Source organism: Rhincodon typus, chromosome 8, assembly GCF_021869965.1.
Source record: "Rhincodon typus isolate 14 chromosome 8, sRhiTyp1.1, whole genome shotgun sequence".
Taxonomy (NCBI): Eukaryota; Metazoa; Chordata; class Chondrichthyes; order Orectolobiformes; family Rhincodontidae; genus Rhincodon; species Rhincodon typus.
The window spans coordinates 56,797,858-56,809,109 of NC_063339.1; the positions used below are offsets into that span (position 1 = coordinate 56,797,858).

Genomic DNA, 11,252 nt, shown 5'->3' on the forward strand with positions numbered 1-11,252 from the left:
CTCACGCGCTCACTCTCACGTGCGTTGCTAAGTCAAAGTTCAAAAATCTCAAATATTTATATATAAATCACAACATCACAGCTACAAGTAAAGTACTGTAAATACTATATTATTTTACCTAAGGTCTTGGCCCTTTGCAAACCTGCTGTGTGGAAATATATTTATATAAACCAGAAGGTTAAGTTGGGAAACATGGATTTAAACCAATGCAGTGTATTGAAGTTGTTGTGTTACTGCTACTGTTGTATCCTTTTCAAACTGAGATTGTTCAGCTCATTTATTCATTTATTACAAATAAAAGATATGGAGGGACAACTGTCTCTTGTTAGTGTTGCTGGTTGAGATTTCTCATTTTCTGCAAAGAGAAGAGACTAGTTTCTCCATTGCCATTTTTCTGGTGGTTGACCTGAATCTGTTACACAAATGTGAACTCTTGTCCATCTAATTCTATTTTTCTTAATTTACACAGGCTTGAACTGTAATAAATTCCAGTATTGTTAAGAGTAGATATAGAAAGGAATTCACTTTAGTTAAATTTGTTTTGGCTGTCCTTTTTCTGCCTTCCAATTGGATTTTGTGCCAAATTTCAATGCTTCATTTGTTGTGTACAATCATTCCTTTCTAACTTGAAGATACTGTTCTATGATCTTGAGCCCAAGTTAAATGCAAAACTTTCTATTTTGTATGGATAGCACTAAAATATTGTTCCCCTGAATTTGTGGTAACACACTTGATATTTTACCTTGGCCTTTACAAATGATTAGACATGTGTCACACTGAGGTTCGAGATAAGTTTAAGGAGGTGTTTTCTTTCTGCTGCCTCCCATCCATATTTGGAGAGGTGGTGGGGGGAGGCAACACATATTTCTCTCACATATTTATTCTAGATCAGAAAACATTCTCATGTATAACTTCAGGGAAATCCATTCTGTCCTCCGGGGCCACTCTAAACTGTGAACTTTATTATGGAGATTGAACAGCTTCATTCGTAAGAATTGGAGCCCTACTTTGATTAACTGAGAGTTGTAACCCAAGAAAACACGTTGATTTTGTGCTGCTGAGTTTAAACCTATTTAGAATCAGTACCTGGTATGCAGTTCCACTGAGGCTGAACCTTTCTATCAAGTTTTTGGTATATTTGCCTCCTTTGTCAAGCCTGTATATAATTGTATGTGTATGTGTATGTGTATGTGTGTTTGTAGCTAATGAGCAATATTGTGCATTTGGGTAGAATTGCACTCTTATTATGATGAGGAATGTAGTGGCCAAAGTGTCTAGAAAATGTTCAGTTCAAAAGTGAGCCATGTATTAGTTTCATTTTTGTGAGCTTTTTGTAAATGGTTGTACTTGTGCATTGGATATCTATCTGATTTATCCTGTGTGCACCTCCACTTGCCAGCTGCAAATACCACCAGCATTATTATTAAAACAGTGCAAAGGCTCACTCAGAAATAGATTTCTGATACTTGAAAGTTTTCAAAGGCTGCTTACTGCTGAACAAGTCTACTTGATACATTCCTCTTCAGTCTAAAAGTTGACTTAGATTCAGAATTAATAAGCCAGAATATAAAATACTGTGATCCTCAACTATCTAATTAGGTGCTTTATTTTGGTAAAAAGCATGCAAGTATTTTATTTTCATAGAATCGTAGAATCCCTACAGTGCAGAAACAAGTCCACACCAACCCTTGGAGTATCCCACCCAGACTCATCCCCTATAACCCACCTGAGCCAAACATCCCTGAACACTACGGGCAATTTAGCATGGCCAATCCATCTATGATGCACATCTTTGGACTGTGGGAGGAAACTGGAGCACCCAGAGGAAACCCACGCAGACACGGGCAGAATGTGCAAACTCCACACAGTCGCCCAAGATCGAACCTGGATCCCTGGCGCTGTGAGGCAGCAGTGCTGACCACTGAGCCACTGTACCGCCCCAATTTCCTCTGATTAGCATAATGATGTCACTTCTAATCCAATTTATCCTGGACTAAATGTATCTTCAATCTATGTTGGGAACAGTAATAACCAATTTACATTCTGTTTTTGAATTATGAGTACATTTCTGCAGACTGATTAGGTTATCGGAAGTATAGTTTATTCATCATCATAGATTGGAGTTTATGTATGTGTCCAATATTTTGTCCTGTTAGTTGAATAAAAGGAGAAAACATAATTCATTATTGCTGTGCACAGTTGACCGTTTTCATTACAGAGGGTTTTTCCCTTTCAGGTAAACCTCTGCAGTTCACACCTATTGTTGAGACGTGCTGTGATTGCATGCCTACGTCAGCTTGCACAGAGGGAAGCTGCTGAGGTGTTGGAACATGCTAGGGCTCTTGCCAAGGAATCCAGTAAGCTGAGTAAGATCTTTGATATAGAGCTATAGAAGTTGTGATTTTGTAATGCAGTGAGTCTCATCAAAAACATGTTATGAAAGCATTAGTTTTTAAGCAGCTTGCACTTGCTATAGTATACCTTTTTATAGTACTAAAAAGTAAGAACTCTTCTCATAGAACTAAAAACAATTCCATACTGAGTGGAGAGTGATGAAAGTGTTAGGTGTGGTTACTTAAGGTGGGATCAAAGAGTCTTTTCATATTCACTGAAAGAATGTAGCGTCGCTGACTTGGCCAGTATTTGTTGCCCATCCCTACTTTCCCTTGAAAAGGTGGTAGTGAACTTGCTGGTGGCAGTGTTCTCATGTTTCTGCCGTCCTTGTCCTTTTAGATGGTAGCAGTCATGGTTTCGGAGGTGCTGTATAAAGGGCTTTGAATTTCTGCAGTGCATCTTGTGGATGGTGAACACTGCTGCCACGGACCATTGATGTTGACCGGACTGAATGTGTGTGGATGTGGTGCTAAGGAAGTGAGCTACTTTGTCCTGGATGTCAAGCTCCTTGAGTTATAGATTTATAGAAGTCTACAGCACAGTGTTCACATTGGTCAAAAACGACCACCTAAGCATCTAAATCCCATATTCCAGCTCTTGGCTGGTGTTGTTGGAGTGTTATTGGAGCTGCACTCATTCAGCCAAGCATTCCATCGCATTCCTGATTTGTGTCTTGTCTATAGTGGGCAGACTTTGGGGAGTCAGGAGAAGGGTTATTTGCTGCAAGATTCCTAGCCTCTGACCTGCTCTTGTTGTTGCAGTACTTGTATGACTCGTCCAGTTCCGTTTCAGGTCAGTTGTGGTCCCCAGAATGTCGATAGTGGGAGATTCAATGATGGCAATACCAGTGAATATTGTGGAGTGATGGTTAGATTCTTTCTTGTTGGAAATAGTCATTGCCTGGTACTTGAATGGCATAAATGTTACTTGTCCCTTGTCAGCGCAAGCCTGAATATTATGCAGATCTTGTTGCATTTGGGCATGGACCACTTCAGTGTCTGAGGAGTTGTGAATGGCACTGTACAATGTGCAGCCATCAGCAAACATCACCACTTCGAACCTTTTATGATCGAGGATAGATCATTGATGAAGCAACTGAAGGGCCCAGGAACTCCCCTGAGGAACAACTACTGTGATGCCCTGGAGCTGAGATGACTCTCCTCCAACCACCGCACATCTTCCTTTGTGCCAAGTATGACTGTATCCAGTGGAGAGTTTCCCCCTGATTCCCATTGATTTCACGAGTTTTTTGACACCACACTCGCTCAAATGTATGCTTGTGCCAAGGGTAGTCACTCTCACCTGAACCTCCTGAAATTCAGCTCGTTTGTGCATGTTTCGGTCAAGGCTGTAATGAGGTTAGGAGCAGAATGGCCCTGGCAGAATCTGCACTCTGCATTGGTGAGCAGGTTATTGTTGTGCAAGTGCTATTTGATAGCCCAGGTGATGACACCTTCCATCACTTTACTGATGATTTACAGTAGACTAATGGAATGATAATTGATTGGCTTGAATTTGGCCTGCTTTTTGTGTACAGGGCACATCTGGGAAATTTTGGTCGAGGAGATGATAGCGTTATAGTGTTTCAGGAATTGCTTAGCTATGGACTCGGCAAGTTCTGGAGTACAAGTCTTCTGTCCCATTGCCAGAATGTTTTCAGGGCAGATAGCCTTTGCAGTATCCAATGCATCCAACTTTTTCTTGGTGTCACATGGTTAAACTGAATTGCTGAAAACTGCATCTATGATGCTGGGCCCTCTGGAGAACGCCAAGATAGATCACCCACTCGGCATAGTGGATGAAGGTCTGGAAGAGATTTTTAAAAAGTAGCAAAGCTTTTACAGTATAATACACCCATTAAAGCCAGTGACATTGGATTCTGCTAAACAGAGAAAATCAATATTTTGTCCCTTTTTTCCCCCAAATCTAGTTTCCTTGCTGTATTGCACGAGTCAAAGTAAATACTGTCCTACTATTACAATTAGTTTCTTGAGCGATAATAATTGTTGCCCAAAGCTATGGCTGTAATTTATTACAAGAACTGGTGATGTTTGTACAATTATCTCTTGTGTACTACGAGTGAATTTTTATTGTTGCATAAACCTGAAGATTGTGCTTTAAAGAAGTGGCTTCCACTTTTGTATTCAAGAAAGCAAGTTGAAAGATACACCTCAAGCAGTAAATTGCTGAGTTAAACCTGGCATGCATGCACCACCAAACCATCTATCACAATTTTAGTTGGTGCCTATTTATGGGGCCACCAATGAGACCGTAGTTATTGTCCAATTAAGCACAATTACTATCCACTGATTGGACTGTACTGGATGTTTCGAAGACTTCTGCTTTATTTTTGCAATAGTATGTTCAGGAGCTTAGGTTGCCAACTACAAGAAAGCTGAAGGAGCCATTCTGCCCGTTGTAACTGTTATTGGCAACGTTCTGCAGAAGCTGCGGTTTTAGTGTTGTGGTCTTTGCTATGCCATGACAGCCGATAGAAAACAATGTACTCTGTTTAATAACCCATCATGATATATAACTTATTTCAAAAACTATTAAAACTAGTTGATTGTAATGACCTGTTATGTTTCAGAAATGTGTTATTTATTTATATTTAGCCAAAGTGTCAGGGAGGACTTCACAGATCAACTTATTTTCTTGTAAAGCTAAATAAGGTAACCTAAGTACAAAAATTGAAGTCTTGACGTCTTGGCTGTTTAACAGAAAACATGACTGTGGACAAGAATGCTGACCATGTCTTTATTTTCAGGTGTTAATATAAGTGAAACTGGCCTAGAAGGAGCACTTTTCAGTTTACTCGACAGAGAATCAGATCAACGACTTTGTCGTGATATTCAGGAAACTCTAAGCTATATCCTATCATCCATGGCTGTTGAAAACCTTTCTCATTGGATAAAATTATGCAATGAGGTTTTATCTGCCTCAGCTGGTGAGTTCAGAATCTTTGATATGGAAAATATGTAAGTCTCCTGCCAAACACGGGAAATTAGGCTTGTTGCAGTCTAATGTGGAAGTTTATTCTTTAGTATCTTTACTGTTTCTTGAATTCCACCTGTTGAGGATTATTTCTGTCTCAATGAACAAATAGGTAACATCTTGCCCAAATAATTCTCTAGCCAACCTGTTGAGAGTGAATTTAGCATTAGATTTGCATATCTCAATATAAAGCTTATTTATTTCACCTCGGCAGCTTTGCAATGCGTGACTAACATAGTTTAGAATGTTCTAATGAGTTAACAAGTTTTAACAAGTTTTAAATTGAACCAGAATTCTGGGATGGGAGAGACCTTCCAAATTTTCCCTCCTTGGGCAGAAGTGTAACTGTCATGGCATGCTGAGTTTAAAAACTCAATTTGTGAATTATTAGTGCACATGTGGCGGGCGGCACGGTGGCTCAGTGGTTAGCACTGCTGCCACATAGCGCCAGGGACCCGGGTTCAGTTCCACCCTCTGGTGGCTGTCTGTGTGCAGTTTGCACATTCTCCCCGTGTCTGCGTGGGTTTCCTCTGAGTGCTCCAGTTTCCTCCCACAGTCCAAAGATGTGCAGGTAAGGTGGATTGGCTAAGCTAAATTGCCTGTAGTGTTCAGGGGTCTGTAGATTAGGTAGATTATAGGGGGATGGGTCTGGGTGGGATTCTCCAAGGGTCAGTGTGGACTTGTTGGGCCGAAGGGCCTGTTTCCACACTGTAGGGATTCTGTGATTCTATGTGGATATCACCACTTCAGTGCAACAGTTAGATGTGACTCCCTTTACAATCTGATTGGAATTTTGAGTAAATATTTACATATATTTTTGCATTATTTGCAATTCCTTATTTTCATAAGTTTTTAAACTTATCAAATAATCTTTTTTGAAAAAATGTGTCAATTTTTGTGGTCCAGATTTCACCACCACAGCACCAGTTGACACAACTCAGGAAGAGGAGGAGGATAGAGGAGATGATAATTCAATATTTACCTCCAGAAGAGATGACCAATTCCAATCAGTCATCAAACCACGCTGGCCTACAAGGGTATTTGCAGCAGAATGTGTGTGTCGAATTATTACACAGTGCGAGAATGTAGATTCTGCTCATTTTGATATGACAATGGCTCAGGAAAGGAAAGTGAAGCACCCAAAAAGTAAGTGGTTACAAAGGAACCTGAAAAGTTAACTTCTCTCAGGGAAAGGGTGTTGGCTGGGAGAGGAGAGATGTAGCTTGTTCAGCTGTTTGTTGAACCTATGCTCAATTTAAGAGTACAATTACCAAAATGTGAAACTGATGTGGTTCACTTTATAGGATTTGTTAGTGCTTTATATTTAAATATATCATGCATACAAATTTTAATATACTATTCGCAGGTGATTTCTTAGTGAGCCATCTTGCAGACTTGATTCGCATGGCTTTCATAGCTGCCACAGATCACAGTAACGCTCTCCGGCTATCTGGCCTTGAAACACTACATGTCATCATCAGGAAATTTGCAAATGTCCCTGAGCCAGAGTTCCCTGGCCATGTAATCCTTGAACAATACCAAGCAAATGTAAGTGACAAAAAATATATATGGTATCTTTTAAGTCAATGATGCTTTACAGCTAATGGATTATTTTGAAGTAAGATCATAACACCCAGCATGGGTTCGTGAAGGGTAGGTCATGTTTAACTGATTTGGTGGAATTCTTTGAGGACATTACTTGCATGGTGGACAATGGGGAACCTGTGGATGTGGTGTATCTGGATTTCCAGAAGGCATTTGACAAGGTGCCACACCAAAGGCTGCTACATAAGATAAAGTTCCACGGTATTACAGGTAATGTACTGGCATAGATAGAGGATTGGTTGACCAGTAGAAAGCAAAGAGTAGAGGTAAATGGGTGTTTTTCTGGTTGGCAGTCAGTGGCTAGTGGTGTGCCTCAGGGATCAGTGTTGGGACCGCAATTGTTTACAATTTGCATAGATGATTTGGAGTTGGGGACTAAGTGTAGTGTGTCAAAATTTGCAGATGACACTAAGCTGAGTGGTAGAGCAAAGTGTGCAGAAGACACTCTGCAGAGGGATATAGATAGTCTAAGTGAGTGGGCAAAGGTCTGGCAGATGGAGTACAATGTTGATAAGTGTGAGGTCATCCATTTTGGTAGGAATAACAGAAAAATGGACTATGTTTTAAATGGTAAAAAATTGCAGCACGCTGCTGTGCAGAGGGACTTGGGTGTCCTTGTGCATGAATCGCTAAAAGTAGGATTGCAGGTGCAGCAGGTAATTAAAAAGGCAAATGGAATTTTGTCTGCCATTGCTCGAGGGATGGAGTTTAAAAACAGGGAGGCTACGCTGCAGCTGTATAGGGTCCTGGTGAGGCCACACCTGGAGTATTGTGTGCAGTTTTGGTCTCCTTACTTGAGAAGAGATGTACTAGCACTGGAGGGGGTGCAGAGGAGATTCGCACGGTTGATTCCAGAGTTGAGAGGGTTGGATTATGAAGAGAGACTGAGTAGACTGGGATTATACTCATTGGAATTCAGAAGAATGAGGGGAGATCTTATAGAAACATATAAGATTATGAAGGGAAGAGATAAGGTGGAGGCAGGGAGGTTGTTTCTGCCAGCAGGTGAAACTAGGACTAGAGGGCATCGCCTCAAAATAAAGGGAAGCAGATGTAGGACTGAGGTCAGGAGGAACTTCTTCACCCAAAGGGTTGTGAATCTGTGGAATTCCCTGCCCAGTGAAGCGGTTGAAGCTACCTCGCTGAATGTTTTTAAGGCAAAGCTAGATAAATTTTTGAACAGTAAAGGAATTAAGGGTTATGGTGAGTGGGCGGGTAAGTGGAGCTGAGTCTCAAAAAGATCAGCCATGATCTTATTAAATGGCGGGGCAGGCTCGAGGGGCCAGATGGCCTACTCCTGCTCCTAGTTCTTATGTTCTTATAGTTTTGAAGACAAACAGAATTAGTTTGCATAGTTAAGTCCTATGTGCGACAGCTGAGTAAACGAAGAAAATAATTTGGACTCTTGCAATGATTTCATATTTTGTAAGTTAAATCTATTCTTGTTTAATCAGTTATTAGTTTTGAAGGGATGGACTAGTAATCCAGAAGCCCAGGCCCTGAAGGCATGGGATAAGATTCTACCAGGGTAACAAGTGAAATTTGAATTAAATTAATAAATCTGGAATTGAAAGATAATCTCTAAATTAGTAACTGTAAAACCATTATCGATTATCATAAAATCCCGTCTAGTTCATGAATGTTGTTCGGGAAAGTTGACCTTTCCAAATCTGATCTATATGTGATTCCAGACCCATGACAACGTACTTGATTCTTAACTGCCTATCAAGCTACTTAGTTCAAGGGCAGTTAGGGACAGGCAACAAATGCTGGCTTTGTTGTACCACCTACATCCCACTGAAAGTAAAAAGTACTGAATGGGCAGAAATTCCTTCCAGTTACATTTTGGGAAGAATGATGTTATTGTCTTCAATCCTTACTCCAAACTCTGTTGCTTAGCTACCAGTTCTATCTAGAACTGAAAAGTCGTTTGCACTCTTGATGCCGTATTTGGCTGTGAGATAAGCAACTGAACTACTGGACCTAGTGAATTCAGTACTGTCCTACCATAGTGACCAGACTAGGAAATCTCCTCTTGACTGTGACCATTGCTGCTTTGAGGAGGGATGCTCAAAATCCCAACTATGACCTCTGTAACTCCATTGACAGTCACGGCCCATAGTGTATGCATGGTGTCCACTTTAGTCTTTGCTGGTGCATAGCAGTCAAACTTATACATATGTAGGCTGACAAGCATGTATACCAGAAAATCAGCAGCTACACAACCAAGTCTGCTGGTTTCCTCGTACAGATGCTGAGGTCAACTGAAATCGCATTGCAGTTGTTTCCACAGTGCTCATTACTAAGCTGAGGGCTTTCCTGACTTGTTGGTTTAATACCACACAGGACAAATCTTATTGAAATAAAAGTTTGGAGTCCAAAACAGACCCACCACATGCTATGTTCCATGCTATAGCAGACTCCTATGTTTTCAGTCGTTGTTTTTGTATTAAAAATAAAGATTCACTATATTTGAATTAGAAAATTTTAGAAAGGTTGTCAGGTGAATTAAAGGAATAAATGAGCGTTGATTCTGCAGATGAAGATAATATAGCAATCTAGAACAAAGAACAGTACAGCACAGGAACAGGTCCTTCAGCTCTCCGAGCCTCCAGCGACACATTTTGCCCTTCCATTACTAAAACTGTCCCTCTATTCTCTTCCTATTCATGTTTTCGTAGAATCATGGAATCCCTGCAGTGTGGAAGCGGGCCCTTCGGCCCAACAAGTCCACACTGCCCCTCCGAAGAGCATCCCACCCAGACCCATTTCCCTAATTTCCCATGTCTATACCACCTAACCTAAACGTCCCTGGACACTGTGGGCAATTTGGCATGACCAGTCCACCTACCCTGCACATCTTTGGATTGTGGGAGGAAACCAGAGACCCGGAGGAAACCCACGCAGACACTGGGAGAATGTTCAAACTCCACACACACAGTCGCCCAAGGCTGGAATCAAACCTGGATCTCTGGCACTGTGAGGCAGCAGTGCTAACCACTGAGCCACCATGCTCGTGCTTCTTGAATCTGTACCCTCCAGAATTTCTCTACTTTGTCTTACTCCATTAAGATTTGCAGTTTAAAAAGTTGTTTTGATTCTTTGACGAAAGTCTTCAACAGAATAACGAGAAATCCTGTATTTTAAGTAGTATTGTTGGAATAAACACCCTAATGTCACTGCAAAAAAATTGTAGTCTCTTGGTATTCTTACAGTACTTGTTTCATTTTTTGATTAAGCCTATTGATACCCCTCTTGATATGTATTCAGCTGTGTGTTACTGGTCCTTAATAACTTAGCTTTTGACATCTTCATTTTAGTTTTCTTTATTTACAAGTGGATTATTTATTTGCTGTATTTCAAATGGCAAGGTTGGAAATGGTCTTTGAGGAGCTGCAGGCATGAGCCTATATTTCATCTTGAATATCTTGGAATTTAATGATAATATTGCACTCTGTTCTTTAAGAAACATTTTGCTATAATAGCTTATTGCTTTCACCATAACGATATAGCCATGTTAAATATTCAAATTTGGCTTTCAGGTGGGGGCTGCACTGAGGCCTGCATTTTCCCCTGACACCCCACCTGATGTTACTGCTAAGGCATGTCAAGTAAGTATTTCACTTTATTTTGCAGAACTAATCTGTCAATGGTATCATTGTCATCTTAAATGCTTTTTTTTTCCCCCCCAGTTTTCAGCAGTTTAGATTTACAACAGAAACATAATATGATCTTCCTGCACTCTTAATATAGTGGAGGAAAAATATGGAATTTAAAGCAACCTGTAATCTATCGCTGTCGAGCGCTCCATAGTTAATACTCCCAATGCCATGGTGTAGGTTTCAGCTGAATAATCTGGGATAATCTGCATCTAGTAAAGGTGATCAGTTTTTCCTGAAAAACTACATTTAAAATGGTTTGAACTTCGTTGGCTACATTGTGTAACATTGGTAACAACAGACCATTTGGTGAAGACAGCTCAGCTTCACACCAGAAGATTCTAGAATTGGTGGTGCTGATTTTTAGGCAGCTGATATATTTGGCTACAGTGTCCCTTTGATTAGGAATCAGTCTGCATTCTCTGCCTGGTTACTGTTCTTTTTCAGGAACAAAAACAGAAGTTGCTGGAAAAGCTCAGCAGGTCTGGCAACATCTGTGAAGAAAAAATCAGACTTAACGTTTCTGGTCTGGTGACTCCTCCTCAGAACAGATTTTCTCTTCACAGATGCTGCCAGACCTGCTGAGCTTTTCCAGCAACT

The 11,252-nt window shown here is 40.6% G+C and overlaps 1 protein-coding gene across 1 annotated transcript in view; it reads left to right on the top strand.

Moving 5' to 3' along the window:
- The first annotated feature begins 1,281 nt into the window (after positions 1-1,281).
- The window catches only part of LOC125483778 (HEAT repeat-containing protein 5A-like), a 45,543-nt gene continuing 35,572 nt past the window's right edge, over positions 1,282-11,252 (top strand). Inside the window, exons 1-6 of the mRNA XM_048600431.1 lie at positions 1,282-1,296; positions 2,219-2,357; positions 5,162-5,341; positions 6,295-6,534; positions 6,755-6,936; positions 10,536-10,604. Of these exons, the coding sequence (XP_048456388.1) occupies positions 1,282-1,296; positions 2,219-2,357; positions 5,162-5,341; positions 6,295-6,534; positions 6,755-6,936; positions 10,536-10,604 (825 nt within the window). The remainder of the gene's footprint in view (positions 1,297-2,218; positions 2,358-5,161; positions 5,342-6,294; positions 6,535-6,754; positions 6,937-10,535; positions 10,605-11,252) is intronic.